Here is a 17,722-nt window from a genome sequence, read left to right as displayed (position 1 = left end):
TTGGGATTCATAAGGGAAACAGAGTCAATAAGCTCTGGTTTCTTAATCATATATACTCAAAGTAACAACTGGATACCATAACCATCAAAACCACTAGTTTTTAACTATTATTTATTTTCAGAGTCCAAAGCTTCCAAGAGGATTAAATGTAGAAACTAATATAACAAAATTTATAAACTGATATGAGGTTTCAGTGCTCCTAACAGGGCTTTACCTAGAGAATGGATGCTCAAGTGAGTTTAACTTAGAGGTACCAAGACAACAGCATAAAATAGGCACCATGGTCATGCAAACATGCCATCACAGAAATGGCAAACAAAGAGGTCTAGATGTATATGCTTAACTCTATGCCATAGTTGCCCCTAGAAATGTAATTCTGTTTCTTGTATAGAAAAGGCAAGGGACAGATATCTGGAACTATGCCATCAGCAACACATTCACACACACCACTTTTTGTACAATCAAAAAGTAAAGGAGGCTGCCTAACAGAAAAGTGAATAATTGACTGAAGTAATATTTCCTAAACATCCACTAAGTCTCACTTAGTGCTTTTAGAATGTCCAGGAAAATTAAGGACATGTTTACTTTTAAGGGTGTGCTAAGCCAATATGCAAAGACAGCAGATTAAGCATCACATCATCTACATACTTAATATTAAGCACTCAAGAATAAAATTTGGTTTAAGATGGATTTAGTACAAAGAGAACCTATTATCAACAATGCCTTAGGTATTATATAACAGGTACATGAGGATCAACTAGTGTCCCTCAAAAAGAAAACAATCAGCATCTCCATTAATTAAATTTCAGTTTTTAGTTCGACTATGAAAAATCATTAAGTGACCTTCAAATAGATATATCCCTTTTTATGCGTGGTAGGACACAATTCTGAGGCCAGATCCCAGTTACAAACAGAAGACTGAAATTTAACCACACAAATATAGTACATCTTCATTTATTCACAGCCACAAATGAGTCATCAAACTTATCAAAATAAAAACTCATGTCTAAACTGTAGGTTTGAAGGCTAATTCTCTGTTCTTTAATATCCTGATCAAACATTTAAAAAATGTTTTCACAAATAAAAAATCCTTATCACTCTTACAGAGGAAAAATACTGAGGACTTAAATTGAAACTTAATAGGAAATTAAACTGCAATAGTAACAGTATCTCTTAATGAAAATATCATGGTTTCTAATTGTTTCACATGTGGACGTACCCTCTCAACAACACTGTGAGCAATGTGAGGGACGTACCCTCTCAACAACACTGTGAGCAATGTGAGGGACGTACCCTCTCAACAACACTGTGAGCAATGTGAGGGCTTTTTTTCTTTTTTCAAGCCCCTACAGTAGCAGAGAAAAGCATGAGGCATTTAATAAATAACTGTGGGCTGACCGACAGTGAAATACTCTGGTCAACGTAAATACAGTTGTACTTCCATTAACAACAACCGCTCACTTGATAAACACCTTTTAAGTCTATTGAAGAGTTCATATTCTACTATATGGAAAAGATGTTTCACTTTCCTACCTGCTACCTTTGTACGAATTTGCATATTTTCTTGTAAAGTTGCCAGTGGTTCCAAATATTCTGGTGCTTTTCCAGCTATGACTTCTTGTAGTTTTGCATCCACCTGACTTAATCGTTCTTTATAAAGTCTTAACAAAGCAAAAATTAAGATATTAATTTTAAAAGCCCAACAAAGGCTAACAATTTACCATTTCTATACATTCTCTTCTTAATATCATTCATATTCTAATAGCCTACCAAATGTATTTTTGCCTTGCTCTCAAATGAAGAGAAGAATGCAGTTACATTATTTGACTTTATGCACATAATCACAAAGAAATATCTTTCTATTTTTTAGATAGATCACTATTTAATGGTTAACTTACAATACAAAAAAATACAACTGAAATAACCACTTTTGGTCGCTCTAGATGTTTTTGTTTTAACTGCAGAATAAATCAATTCTAAGAGAAAAGGTCAAATAAACACTGAGTTTAAAAAAAATCATTTTGAATAATTTAGATACAGGCATTACTAGCTGTCAAAAATAAATAATTCCCTGTCTCCTCTCCAAGTTTCCTGAAAAGCAGTCAGTATTACAATATTCAGCCTACTTGATTTTTGAAAGAACAAAGAGGAAGTAGAGTGATGAAGGTAAAACCAATGGCTAGAGAACTTGTGATCTGGCATACTCAGTTCTTCTAGACTGCAAATGAAGAAGCTATAACAATATGAGTTGCTCAATAGATGGGGAAGTGAAAAGTGGGGCAAGGAATCCCTGTTGCTCTATTTATGAGTCCACATACAAATACTCCTAATTTACCAGCTGTCATCCCAATACCTTTAGCTTGATTATCAAAGACAGTATGTGAGACAACTCAATGTTTATTTTTAGCAATAATCCTGCAGGACAGAACTAACTCTTTTTTAACAGGAAAATGTTTAAATTGTCATTCTTTATGAAGGGCACTTTTAACCCTGGTTTTGTGACATTTCAAGGGTATCCTAAATTTTCAAAGCAGACAAACAATTTAAGATCGTTTTGTAAACTTTTTTTGCCATTTATTACTTCATCATAGGTGAAGAATATGTCATATACATCACAAGGATGGCATCTAGTAACTTCGAAAAGAAACCACTGCTTATGCTTGTAGGTGTTCGTATAAATAGCAGTTGGCTATTGAAAACATGATGATACCTGGCTTTCATATAAAATTCCGCTCTTTCCTCTTGAAAATATAAACCAATACAGTTAAGGCAACTAATATTAACTGTCTACTATAGGTCATTATAATTAGCATAGAGATTTATACAATGATTCTAAAGGAATAAAGCAAATTTGAGTGTTAATACAATAACTATTCTTTTTTTTAAACAAAAGGGAAAAATTATCTGAATTAACTGCCAAAATAATACATTATCACATCTGGGTTAAATTTTTCTAAAACGCAACATACAATGTGTAAAGTCAGAAAAGTACAACACGATACTTATAGTTTTTGAAGTTATAAATACAACTTTAGGCAAAATGCTAAAAATCTGATAAAAAAGATGACTGTCCCTGAAAAACATCAAACTCATACAAAATATTGATAAGGTATCCTGAATAGGTGAACATCTTGAATGAAGAGGATATGTGAATGAACGATATTCAATTAGTTCACTTTTAAAAGAATAGATTCCGCAAAATCAGTATAATTTCTACAGCCTTGGAATCCAAGTATAAACTCATCAAAGGCAAGGATCATTAGTCCCTCAGCAGCAACCACAATACTATTCGCAGAATAGAAGCTCAATTAATGTTTGTTGGATGTTGAACACTGAAATGAATGGAAACTTGGATGGCACAAGTTCCTCTATCTTTTTAAGGAGGTGGAAGAACTCACCTTCCACCGCTTTACAAACTGCAAATTGTGGATTTTCTGCCTTAGGAATGGAGTGCTACTGTGCCCTGTAGTAGCAGAACAGGCAACACAGGATATTTGTTACTATGATTATTATTATTATTATATGTCCCACCTCTTCCAAAGAGGATTTGAGACAGCTTACAGAGATACACAGTATGACAAAATAAAAATAAAAAACAAAGCAATGGGGCAAGACAAAAAAAATAATTATAAACCTGGTGCCAAGATTTTTCTTTTCTAAAACATATTTCCAATAGATTCCATAGATTCCAATTCCTTGAGAAAGAATCCTATTAAATAGTGGTAATGGGTCTACGTTTAACACTTTCAGAAATGAATAAAGCTGGTAGGGGGAACTGGCTAGTGGTCATAGTGAGCCATGAGAAAGTAATAATCAAGACAATTGCCTGCCCCAAGGTGAAAAAGATTAGACCAAATGACTCACTAGGTGCAAAGTTCTCCTATGTAATATATTATACTAGAGCTTTACAGCAATTTTCATTTCTTGGATAACCATAAAAGGCACTTTAAAAGCTCAACAGGTATATCTTAAATAATTGTTTAAGAATTATTCATTCACGGATTACTTGTGCTAAAATACAAAAATACAAATTTGCTTCCTCTTTTCCAGAATGATCCCAAATGAACTGAATGAACTCTCCGTGTTGCCCAAATAATGGATTCCTGGGGATCCAAACTAATTTTAATTTCAAATTAATAATGTAAATCTTTAGAACAAGAAAATATCATTTTTTAAAGCCAAAATTTTAAACTTTGGATTATTTTGGATTGCTTATATTAATTTGTTGCACTAGCATGGAACATTATCTATATATTCATCTTTAATACCAATGAAAGTTAAGACCAGAAATGGCATAAATCCAGCAGGATTCAATATGGTAACCAAATCTGTCTTATTTTAGTCTGGCAATTTCAGATATTAAATGGGCTTTCATCTCTTCTTTGGGCCTCTCTAGGGAAGAAGTAGGAGAAAAGGAATAAGCAGCAAAATCACGAAGGATTCATAAACTGAAGAGCCAGCTTCTGAATAAGTTAAGGTGTCTTTCTCTCTTTCATTTACAGTTCCTAAAATGTAGCATGCCCCATAACCTTGCCAGCAAGTTCCAAACTGAAAGCTCACCTTTAAGATTTTTTTAAATCTGCATCTGCATCTATTCTGTTCTCTCAAATCACTGGGGCCCATTCTTGCATTACCAACTTTACATAAGAGTTCTGGCATTATAAGGAGGGGGGAAAAATAGTATCTAATAAACACTTACTACATGCCAGACAAATGGCTGAGAATTTTACATACTGCTCATTCAATGTTTACAGTAGATAATAAAGAATCTCTTATTATACTTTTGAAATCTGTCCAGAAAGCCTGGATTCAGAGCCTATGCTCTTTCTGTTCCACTACAGTTCCTCCAAAGTAATGTGCCTTAGTGAAAGGGACACCATAGCACTTTCTGCACTAGGAGGCAGAAAGCCTGGCTTAATTTATCACTTTCTCAAGAACTATGAACAAATCACTTAAGCTCTCTGAGCATCAATCTTCTCACGGGTAAATTAGCGATAAGACTATCTATCTCCCAACCTTACAGAGAAGCAAACTAAATAATGCATGTGAAAACACATAATGTATATATTACCCAATGTTAAGATATAAACAAAAATCACTATGCCATCTTTGGGAAATATCTCTCTTATTCTCACAATTTTAAAATGCTATCTTTATCCAATTATTTAACAAAAGAATAAATGAAGCAGATTAGAATCAAGGGTGCAAAAACCCAGGAAAACATTTTCATGACCAACCCCACATAAAAATCTTATTATAATCCCCCCAAAAAACAGCCTCAAAACCCTTGATTAGTTAATGAGGTCTTCAGCAGGCAAACAACAGTCGAAGCCTTTTTCAGATCAGTCAGTCCCATAAAATACGAAAAGGAAAATAGTTTAGAGTGAATATAATTTCTCTTATGCTACTGTACACGTGACAAGGTTAAGATTCGGTGACAATGACCTTCTGAAGTCACTACTTACTGATCCTTGAGATCGGTAAACTGTTTTTCAAGATTGGACATTTCATCTAAACATTCCATTCTTCTTCTTTCACAGTCTTCATCATCCATTTCTGTTAGTAAAAGGCAAATATCAAAGATAAAATTAATTTTATGTTCCAAATATATCTGAATGTTAATTCAAATGGTAAAAAAAGAGAACAACTGAAATATGAAGTTAGATATGCAAGGCCTATATTCAGCCTTAAAATACATATTTACCAAAAATAATTTCCACTATAGATTTTAACGTAAAATACAGGTGAATTAAAACTATAACAGTCTCTAGACCTCCTTATTTTTATTCATTTTTAAATCATTTTAAAGGGCCGACATTAAACTGTGACTATGAAGTAATTAACCCACTTTTGGTCTGTTTTCCACCAAATCACGAGAACTTAAGCACCAAGATGATTATGTCCTTTAAAGGTTAATATTGCTCAAAAACACTTATGGAATTATTCTTTCAGCACTGCTCACAAAGATGATTTGCCAGTCAAATAAAAAAGAAGACTAATCTCATTATGTTTACCACAGAATAGCTTGGTCTCCTACTCTTATATTCCCGTTGACCCCTCTCCCCAAATTACTGTAAGTCAGTGCGAAAGAGGAAAATGAGGAGAAAAACAAGCAAACTTTTCAAGGAAAGCAACTGTTAGTTACCAGCTCTGTCCTATATGTCATATCTTCTATTTTTACATCACATACAGTTGACAATATCAGAATAACTGAAGCTCAAAATGATGTGCATATTGATTGTCATCAAATAAAGGTCAAACTATGAGAAAGAGTTAAATTATGTTCAGTTATCTTCAAATAGTGAGGAAGTATACAATTTTTTTTTAACTTTTCTGAAACAGATTAAAATTATTTCTGGCTCCTAATAGCTTATTCCTTGGCTATTTAAAACGTGGTCCCTCAAGATGACTCACTCCCCAATATCTCTGGATAGTTTTTCTGTAGCCTTAGGACCGGCCTAGTACCAAGATTGGAGAAGAATAAACTGTGGAAGTTTAACGTGCAAGACATATGGTAGAAAAGAAATGCTTTCACAACATGCAAAACTGCAAAATTTATTTAAATAATTTCTTTGCACTTAAAAAATTTGACTTGTAGTTCAAATTATTATTACACTTTTCACAAATTAAGTTGTTCATTATTTTCTGGGATAGAATAAAAAACTGAAAAATTACAAGGGTCAACATAAAAATTAGAGAGGAAGAATTTTAGTAAATAGATGTCATATTGCGAGATCCTAGCTCCCATAAAAATTAAAATTACAAAAGAAAACAAAGAACACTTGAAGATAAAATGTTTTACAGATTTAGGAAATGTATTCACATATAGTATATATGTTCTTTCTCTGTATTCCTCACTTTTGAAATCTCACCTATTTTCATGACTAGGCAGATGACTTCCAAATTATGCTTCCCATACCAGGCAGGTCCCAATGCCACATTTCCACCTGTCAGTTGGGCACTCTGACTTAAATATACCAACAGGAGCTCAAAAATAACATGTCTGTAATACTCTATCTTCCACCTTCATCTCAAATCTTTTACTTTTCTATTTCTGTTCATGCTACCACCATCCTCCTTGTATCTGGGTTTTTCTTCTTACCTTGACTAAACTTGTAGTCATCAATCCCACTTTCTGCTTTTTTTGAAATCTTTCACATCTATATCTTTTCCTTTTCTAGCTCAAATCCTTCTCCCAACCAAACTGGTTTTCTCACTTTTTTGAATAAGCCTTAAGCTCTGGCCTTTGCACTTTTTCTTATATCCTTCCTTCTATAGCAGGGGTCCCCAACCCCCCAGGGCCATGGACTGGTACCACATTAGGAACCGGTCCCCACAGCAGGAGGTGAGTGGCAGGCGAGCAAGCAGAACTTCATCTGTATCTACAGCCACTCCCCATCGCTCGCATTACCACCTGAGCTCCACCTCCTGTCAAATCAGCAGCGGTATTAGATTCTCATAGGACCATAAACCCTACTGTGAACTGCGCAGGTAAGGGATCTAGGTTGCGCACTCCTTATGAGAATCTAATGCCTGATGATCTGAGGTGGAGCTAAGGCAGTGATGCTAGCACTGGGGAGCGGCTGCAAATACAGATTATCATTAGCAGAGAGGTTTGACTGCAGAGACCATAATAAATCAATTGCTTGCAGACTCATATCAAAACCCTGTCAGTGGGACTTCCCTGGTGGCACAGTGGTTAAGAACCCGCCTGTCAATGCAGGGGACATGGGTTCTATCCCTGGTCCAGGAAGATTCCACATGCTGCAGAGCAACTGAGCCCATGCACCACAACTAATGAGCCTGCATGCCACAACTACTGAGCCCGAGTGCTGCAACTACTGAAGCCCGCACGCCTGGAGCCCGTGCTCAGCAACAAGAGAAGCCACCACAATGAGAAGCCTGTGCACTGCAATAAAGAATAGCCCCCACTTGCCACAACTAGAGAAAGCCTGCGTGCAGCAACGAAGACCCAACACAGCCAAAAAATAAGTAAAATTAAAAAAATTTTTTTTAAAAACCCTATCAGTGAGTAGCAAGTGACAATTAAGCTACATCTGATGGCAGGCTTTATAGCGGCAAGTGAGTTGATGTACTTCAATTGTACAGCTGCATCTTGTGGCAGGCTTTATGTCAGAATCCGACACTTATTTTAGTCCGTGCATGGCCCACCCATTACTTTATTTACCACTTCCGTCCGTGCTTCTTTCCCACACTGTACACTTGTCTCAGTCACAGTTTTGGTAAGCCCACAAGCTAACCCTAGCCAAAATGAGTAAGAAACAAATATCGCTCAAGAGCTTCTTTGAAAAGGGAGAAAGACCCAATGATGAGACAGCAGAAGACTCTAAGACTGCCAACAGAAAGAAAGCTGGGTTTAAAAGGAGATACCAAGAGTCCTACTTAAAGTACAGGTTCGTTGCAACAGGTGATTTACATTTTCCAAGCCCACTTTGTATAATACGTGGCGACTGGCTATCCAACAAAGTCATAAAACCTTCAAAACTGCTTTGCAACATGGACACCAAGCACCCTGCATTAGAAGACAAGCCTTTGGAGTTTTTCAAAAGAAAACAACATGAACACGAAGAACAGAAGCAATTACTGAAGGCCACCACTTCATCAAATGTGCCTGCACTGACAGCATCATTCTTAGTGGCTAAACGCATTGCTAAAGCTAAGAAGCCCTTTACTATTGGTGAAGAGATGATCCTACCTGCTGCTAAGGACGTTTGTCGTGAACATTTAGGAGAGAATGCAGTTCAAAAGGTGGCATGTGTTCCTCTTCCGGCTAGCACCATAACTAGATGAACTGATGAAATAGCACAGGATATCAAGGCACAATTGTTACAGAGGATTAATGAGTCACCGTGGTACACAATCCAGGTTGATGAATCTACCAATATTGACAAGGCAACAATGCTTGTTTTTGTGCGACATATTTTTCAGGAGGATGTGCATGAGGATATGTTATGTGCACTTTTGTTGCCAACCAACACCACAGCTGCAGAACTATTCAAGTCTCTGAATGATTACATAACAGGAAAACTGAATTGGTCATTTTGTGTCAGTATATACATGGACGGAGCGGCTGCCGTGACTGGATGGCTTTCTGGTTTCACTACTCGGGTCAAAGAGTTTGCTTTTGAATGTGAGTCTATGCACTGTGTCATCCATAGAGAAACGCTGGCTAGCCAAAAAATGTCACCTGAACTTAACAACATTTTTCAGGATATGATTAAAATTATCAACCACACTAAAGTACATGTCCTTAATTCATGTCTGTTCACGCAGCTCTTTAAGGAGATGGACACACGTCTTCTCTTATACACAGAAGTGAGATGGCTTTCTAAAGGTAGATCACTGGCCATAGTTTTTGAGTTATGAGAGCCGCTCCAGAGATTTCTTTTAGGAAAACATTCACCAATGGCAGCACATTTCAGTGACACAGAATGGGTCGCAAAACTTACTTGTGTGACATATTCAACCTGCTCAACGAACTCAATCTGTCACTTCAGGGGAGAACGACAACTGTGTTCAATCAGCAGATAAAGTGGCTGCATTCAGAGCCAAACTGGAATTATGGGGGCGACGAGTGAACAATGGGATTTCTGACATGTTTCAAACATTAGCAGAGATTTTGAAAGAGACTGAACCAGGGCCTTCTTTCTCCCAGCTGGTGCATGATCACCTATCTCAGCTTTCTAAAGAGTTGAGCATTACTTCCCAACCACAAAAGACCCCAAAACTGGGAAGAAATGGATCCGCGACCCACTTGTGAATAAGCCAGGTGAAATCAACTTTGTCCGTGCTAGAAGAGGATCAACTGCTTGAGATCGCAATGACGGTGGCCTTAAAAGTATGTTTGAGGGCTTCCCTGGTGGCGCAGTGGTTGAGAGTCCACCTGCCGATGCAGGGGACACGGGTTCGTGCCCCCGTCCGGGAAGATCCCACGTGCCGCGGAGCGGCTGGGCCCGTGAGCCCTGGCCGCTGAGCCTGCGCGTCCGGAGCCTGTGCTCCGCAACGGAAGAGGCCACAACAGTGAGAGGCCCACGTACCGCAAAAAAAAAAAAAGTACGTTTGAGACAACTTCAAATCTCCATACGTTCTGGATTAAAGTCAAGGCGGAATATCCTGAAATTGTCACAAAAGTACTGAAAAGCCTGCTTCCATTTCCAACTCTTATCTTCATGAAGCAGGGTTTTCTGCAGTGACAGCAGCCAAAACGAGATCACGGAGTAGACTGGACATAAGCAACACACTATAGGTGTCACTGTCTCCTATCACCCCCAGATGGGACCATCTAGTTGCAGGAAAACAAGCTCAGGGCTCCCAGTGACTCTGCATTATGGTGAGTTGTATAATTATTTCATTATATATTACAATGTAATAATAATAGAAATAAAGTGTACAATAAATGTAATGGGCTTGAATCATCCCTAAACCATCCCCCGCTCCCCAGTCCGTGGAAAAATTATCTTCCACGAAACAAGTCCCTGGTTCCAAAAAGGTTGGGGACCGCTGTTCTATAGAAACACCTGAACATTACCACTCCAATCCAAGTTCTACCCATTCTTCGAGGTAATTTAGGTAAATCCACCTTCTTCATCTAGCCTTTAATGACCACCCTATACAGAAAAGATTTCCTCTGCCTCAATTCCTACAGTATTGTTTATAGTTAGGCATTTGTTTGGCAATTTAATCAAGTAGTGACCTATGACAGCTCTTTAATTGCAGTCAGATTATAACTATTTATAGCTCACAATGAGTAGAACCCAGTACTGCACAAGGAAGTCACTCAGAAATACTTATTTTGGGGTGGTTGATTTATTGACAGAAATTACATACTTCCATGGAGGTTTCCTTTGAAAGGGAAACCTGAAAAGAGGGTGTCAGGGTGCTGACAGACTGTCATCAACCTGTCATCAATCCTTGCTTCACATGGCCAAAATCAGGACAAGACAAAGAAATAAGTCTCATCTTTATCATATGGTTAAAAGGAAAAGAATCCAGGTAATCACAAATTCCATTTTTAAAAAATAACCATTGGGCTTCCCTGGTGGCGCAGTGGTTGAGAGTCCGCCTGCCGATGCAGGGGACACAGGTTCGTGCCCCGGTCCGGGAAGATCCCACATGCCGCAGAGCGGCTGGGCCCGTGAGCCATGGCCGCTGAGCCTGTGCGTCCGGAGCCTGTGCTCCGCAACGGGAGAGGCCACAACAGTGAGAGGCCCGCGTACCGCAAAAAAAATAAAAATAAAAATAAAAATAACCATTACTAAAAGTTTGCAAAAATTCACTTGTGGTGTTAACCTGCTCTCCTCTACCCCACCCCACCTCCCCCCCGAAAAAACAAAAAACAAAACTAAAATAGCCCAAAGTTAGAAAAGATTGCAGGAAAGAAAAGATTTGGAGAATTTCAAAGTTGCCAAAAATCAGCCAATTTATAAGCATATGAAGATCCCCAATCACCCCCGATGTTAGGCTCTTCTTAGTCTTGACAAGTGCAGAGAGATGCTGTAAACGGTCCAGCTCCCACGTCAGCCCCTCGAAAGAGCACTAATATCAAGTGCTGACTGACACGCTGACTTGGAAGCTGAGATTAATAAATTCTAAACCAGCCAAGAGCCAATACAAATCTACCCTCGGCTCCGACAACCCACCCACGTTGACAAGTAAGGGTTGCAAAGGTGCAAAGTAAGAAGTCGGTGGTCTGGGGAGAGAAGGCATTTGCAGGGTCTCCCAGACAAGATGCGGCACATTCCTCGCTCCGGATAGCCCCGGGCACTACCCTGAGGTCCCAAGGGCGGGGCGGACCCCGAGCAGGACCGCGCAGCATACGGGAGCTGGGCGAGTCCAGGCCCGGGCCCTGCCCCGCCCCGCCCCGCCAACCGGGTCCCGCCAGGAGCCGGGCAGCGCCCAGCGAACAGTCCGGGTGCCACGGAGAGCTGGGAGCCAGTCTCCGCCCCTTCCCTCTCTCCCCTCCCCGTTCTCCCAGCAGGACGCAGCTGCCCGGCGTGCGGAGAGCGGCCTGTCGCTAGCCTGGCGCGAGGACTCGGGGTCCCAGCCCGCTGGGTCGCGTACCTGAGCTATCTCCATCCTCGGAGACCGACGAGCTCTCGGTGTCCTCGTCCTCGGAGCTGCTCCCCTCGTTTTCGGCGTAGTCCACCTCCATCTCATCGTGATGGTTCGTCTCCTTCTTATCCCCTCGGGAATGGACTGGCATTTTCCAGCCGCGCCGTCGCTTCCCACTCCCGGCGCCCAGCCCGGCCACCGCCGCTTCAGTGAAGGGCGCGCCGAACGCCCCGACCCACCCAGCGGCCGAGCTTTTTCTGAACCCCCTCGGCTCCTCCCCGCCCCCGCCGGAGCCTCACAACCTAACCCACAGGCTTTGCGCTGGGAGCTCTGCCATTGGTGGAGGCAGTCCTCCGAGCCTGGGGCTGGGGCTTGTCCTGGTCGGGTCCGGTTGGTTGCCGGTAATTACGGCGCGGCCTCGCGGTATGTGTCGGGAGTTGTAGTCCTTACTGCTCAGACCTGCAGGGGCCGCCGGCTTCCAAGCTTCAACAGTCCAGATCACTTCTCCCCTCTGGACTTCAAGTCCCACAAGGCACGAAAGCTGCCAGAGTCGATCGCAGTTAATAAACTAAACAGAAACAGACTGTGAGAATTTGGTCTGTATTTATTCTTTTCCCGCCAAATGATTGAGCTCCCAGGCCATCCAAGATGTTTCTGTCATACGAAAAGGTCTTTTGCCTGAGGTTTCTTCCTCCTCTTTAAGGATACGGGAGCTGGAGAAATGTCTCTTTACCTAAGCACTTTTATTTACCACTAATAAACAATTATTTAATTAATTTCTGCAGGCAACTTGCGCTTTCTATGTTGCACAAAAGTCTTTAAATTGTTCTTGAAACGTTTGCAATCCATAATATGGAAGGAAAGGAAGTTTTATCTTGGCACTTTTCTCTAGTATGTTTTGCATTATTTTTTACCATTTGCAGCCTGAAAATGCTACCAATCTTAACTTCAGTTTTCAAAGAAAAATACATATTTGACTTAATGAAATGTTATATTTTCTCAATGGTAGGGATGATAGACAAGGAAAACTCACTAAATATAATCATAATAACATACTAATTGACCATTTTACTCTATATCAGGTACCCTGGTAAGTTCTTTAAATGAGTTATATTGAGTTAAATTCTCAATTTAATAGCCCTGAGGTAGTTGCTATTATTATACCCATTTTACAGATGAGGAAACTTCACTTGCAGACAAACCTAAAAACGGTATTTTATCAATTATATAGACAGGGCTTCTTCCTGAAGTGGCAATTTGCTATTGACAGAGATTTCATAGGATATTGTGGGTTGTACAGCATTTCTCAAACACAAGGAAGGCCCAAAGACATTTGATAGAGAATGGTAAGAGTATCCAAGCATAAATGCATTAAAGTTAGATTTGGAATTTAATGACAGAAAACATTTCAAGGGCTATCCATCTCATGGCTTAAATCCAAATTATGGGGCTTTTATTATCTAGTGTCAGCCTACTTGTCAGCCTACTCTTCTTACTGTAGTCTCCAAAACTGAACTCCTCAATTGATAAACACACAAATTGTTTCCCATTTCAATGTTTTTGCATATCCTATTCTCTCTGCAACCCTCTTCCACTCCTTTTTTTCAAAGCCACTTTCTTGACAACATTCATCACCAGCAGCACCTCCACCATTCAGTACACACTCCTGTTCTTTCAGGCTGCTACTATACTTTGTACTTTGCAACTTTGTACTTGTTTCTGTCAAACTGTATTGTGAATTGTTTAGCAGATGCATTTCACCTATTGGATTGTGAATTCCTTGAGAACAGGGACTGTCTTAGGTCTGGGATGCAATTTCGGAGGCAAGCATGTGAGTACATGCACGTACATTATGTGAGTGGTGTGGACTAAAGCGGGGTAGCTGCTTTTAGCTCCAGCCAATCATTGCTACATCAGAATTCTGGCCTAGATGTCAGACCTTCCAGTTTTCAAGAGAAACTGGAAATTTAGATCTCTATGTGAAATAAGCAGATTTGTAAACATTATCTCAAGTGCATTTTTTTTTTTTGCTGTTGTTTTGGTTTGGTTTGGTTTATTAAACACCAGACCAAACAAAGACAGCTGTGGATGAAATCCCTGGCTTCTGTTCATCTCTGTTATATCAGCAGCTAGCAGAGTATGTGCTAAATAGTAACAATCGCTTAGATTTCTGGTCACTATGGCCAAGCACTGTTACATGCTTTAAGTACATTAATTCATTTAATCCTTATAACAACTCTATGAAGTAGATATAAAATTATGCCTTCCATTTTGTACATGTGGAAACTGAAGCTCAGAGCAGTTAGCTTACTTGGTCAAGGCCACACAGCTAATAAATAGCAGATTTAAAATTTGAATTTGAGTAGTCTGACATCAGAGCCTGCACTCAACTACCAGTATACGGTGCCCCTGTAACAGGTGCTTTCTGTGTTTCTGCTGTTTAAAGGAAAACAGAAGGAAGTTGGAGAGGAGGCATAGATTCTAGCCCTGGTTCTGCTAGTAATCAGACAATTCAATTTGGCAAACCACACGGTCTCTGGTCAGTTGTAAAATGAGAAGTTTGTATTAACGTTATCTTTAAGTTCTCTTCTGGGGCTTCCCTGGTGGCGCAGTGGTTAAGAATCCGCCTGCCAATTCAGGGGACACAGGTTCTAGCCCTGGTCCGGGAAGATCCCACATGCCTTGGAGCAACTAAGCCTGTGCGCCACAACTACTGAGCCCACACACCACAACTACTGAAGCCCACCTGCTCTAGGGCCTGCATGCTGCAACTACTGAGCCCGCAAGCCACAACTACTGAAGCCCACATGCCACAACTACTGAAGCCCACGCGCCTAGAGCCCATGCTCCACAACAAGAGAAGCCACCGCAATGAGAAGCCCACACACCGCAACAAAGAGTAACCCCCACTCGCCTCAACTAAAGAAAGCCTGCATGCAGCAACGAAGACCCAATGCAGCCATAAATATATAAATAAATAAATAAACAAATAAAATAATAAGTTATCTTCCAGCTCTGAAATTCCTGTCATCATTATATTTATGTTTAAGGCAGACAAAATAATGGGAGATTATACAATTAGAGTTGCATGATGGTGTTTTGCTTAAAAGGATAATTTCTCTCTCCTCTCCCCAAACAGATTTTAGAAAAGATGCCTAGGGAGTGTAAGAGGAACCATAAGAGGAAAAAAATGAATAAGGCTGGAAAAGAATATTGTCAATTTAGAAAGTACAAATTAATGTGAAGAAAACCATGAACACAGAATGAAGTTTCCTCAATCGAGGCATATTAATAGATAGGAATGATGCCTTCCATTTATGTAGCACTTTACATTTCATTTACATAATCATTAGATACATTTTAAATCTCACTTTTCATTAATCCATTCATACGCACTCATTTATTGAAAGCCTTCTAAAACTCATGGTCAGTCATCAGCAAAATCTACTATATCATCACCTTCTTCTCTGAAATGTTCCCTTAACTTTCTTGTTCTAATGGGAACATTGCTCTCCCCTAGGACTCTGCTTCCTTTGCACCCCTACTCCCACTGAGCCTTGTCATGGAGTAGGTATGCTCCAGGTCCCCCTTGTTCCTTCTAGATGATCATCCCCCCCAAAAAAAACCCCAGCTTGTCACCAGCATTTACCACATAGTATCTCTACTTGTGGCTGTCATGTACATACTGCCCAGACTCATTCTCCCTCATTTTTTGAAGATTTTAGCTCTTGATTCATTCTCTCCCATGGTATGCCTATCATAATCCTTGGTCATTTTAGTATTCATGTAAATAATCCTATACCACTCCATTTCCTACTCGGTTTGCTCTGGTACAGAGTAGACATAAAATAATTCTGGCTTTTTCTTTCTAGTTTTCCTCCCATACCTTCTTTGGGGTAACTTTTTTTCAATCTGTCTTATTAAATATTACATGATAATTTAAACACATAGAAAGGTATTCAGAATATTATATATATAACACAGTATTGCTCTCTAAGCTTTGTCAAATCTTAGAATCTTACCACATTTGCTCCAGACCCCTCTTCAGTCCCAGTTTTCTCCTTCCCTCTCCAGAGTAACCATTATTCTGACTTCAGTGTTCTTGATTGCCATGCATGTGTACATACAATTTTTGTATATTATGTATCCATAAATAATAGAAAGGATTGTCTAACATGTTTTAAAGTAGTCTCATACACTACATATCATGCTACAACTTCCTTTTTCCTCAAGAATTTTTTAATATGTATTTATTTATTTATTTGGCTGCACTGGGTCTTAGTTGCAGCACGCAGGATCTTTAGTTGTGGCATGCAGGATCTAGTTACCTGACCACGGGTCGAATCTGGGCCCCCTGCGTTAGGAGCGTGGAGTCTTAACCACTGGACCACCAGTCCCTCAGCAATGTTTTTGAGATGTATCTATTATGATACAGGTAGCTCTAAATCCAGTTATTTTAACCTGCTCTAAAGTAGTCCCTTGAGTACATATATTCCATTGAATGAATATTAAAAACTTTACTCACTTACCTGTTAATGGAAAGCTAGGTTGCTTCCAATTTTTTCATTATTAAAAACAGTTGCCTCAATGAATATTCTTGTATTTATCTTTTGGGGCATGTGTGTGAGGATTTCTCTAGGTCAGTGGTCTCCAAAGTGGGGCATGTGGATCCAGGGAGTATATCCTAGGGGACAGAAAGAAAAGATTACAATTTCTGTGTATATAATTTTCAATTTCATCTTTGTCTGGAATAAAGTAGATGTAGGAAGGAAGCTATACGCCCATTTTTTACTCTGATTTACACTCATTATATTCCTTGTGCTTACTTATTTTTAATCAGCAGATCCTGCTCCTAAAGGGAAGCAAACAATTTCAACCACTACCACGTGGTGGAGCTGAGACATCAGCTATACAGCCACAAACCTTCCTGCTGATTGACCCAGGCCAGATGCTGATAACTTGAAAAACGAACGCAGGAGACCAGAGGCAGTGACTAATTGCTAATATTCAAATCAGCGTAAACATTTTAATCATTCAAACTAAGTCTAGGTCTTTAAAGATCTACATTGACAACTAAATGAGACCAATTTATTATCAATGATATGAGACCATGATTTCAATTGCTTAAGAATGAAACCATTTAAAGGTGCTTGAAATAGCCTGTTGACTGGTACAGGGCCCAACCTTGTATTAATTGTCTATTTGCAGAAATTAGTTCTTGGATTAGTTCAACTATAAATTTGATAACATTCCTATTAGCATATTTATATTGTTATTATTATTCCACTATCTCATAGCTCAAATTATGTGCTTTTCTGTAGACAATATCTGATTTTTTTTTAGTAGAGAAATCTTCCTTTTCTCTTAAGATTTTTCTCAAAGGCAAGTATTTTATATGCAGTTTTATTTTTAATGTGTATTTTTCCTCTTCAGATAATTTTTCTGTACAGTTAAAGTGGGTATCTTTTATCCTCCTCAGTATCTATCCCCTTTTTGAAGCAATAGCTCCTTGATTTTCCCTTCGAGAGCCCCCTCTGCTCCATTCATCCCATATGGTTCAGGTGACCAATCAGAATATTATATTCTTCTGGTTCAGGGATGGACATGTGGACCAACCTAGGCCATGATGGGCATTGCCAGAACTTTTATT

At 39.4% G+C, this 17,722-nt stretch overlaps 1 protein-coding gene across 1 annotated transcript in view; it reads right to left on the bottom strand.

Moving 5' to 3' along the window:
* Positions 1-12,425, bottom strand: part of BRMS1L (BRMS1 like transcriptional repressor) — a 46,116-nt gene extending 33,691 nt beyond the window's left edge. The window contains exons 1-3 of the mRNA XM_081227826.1: positions 12,082-12,425; positions 5,466-5,556; positions 1,534-1,661 (exon numbers count right to left, since the gene is read on the bottom strand). Of these exons, the coding sequence (XP_081083952.1) occupies positions 1,534-1,661; positions 5,466-5,556; positions 12,082-12,223 (361 nt within the window). The 5' untranslated portion in view covers positions 12,224-12,425. The remainder of the gene's footprint in view (positions 1-1,533; positions 1,662-5,465; positions 5,557-12,081) is intronic.
* Between the last annotated feature and the right edge of the window lie 5,297 nt (positions 12,426-17,722).

The sequence above is a fragment of the Mesoplodon bidens genome (assembly GCF_964165515.1).
Source record: "Mesoplodon bidens genome assembly, chromosome: 3".
NCBI lineage: Eukaryota > Metazoa > Chordata > Mammalia > Artiodactyla > Ziphiidae > Mesoplodon > Mesoplodon bidens.
Note: the sequence above shows the minus strand (reverse complement) of the source record. Positions and strands in the feature narration are given on the sequence as shown.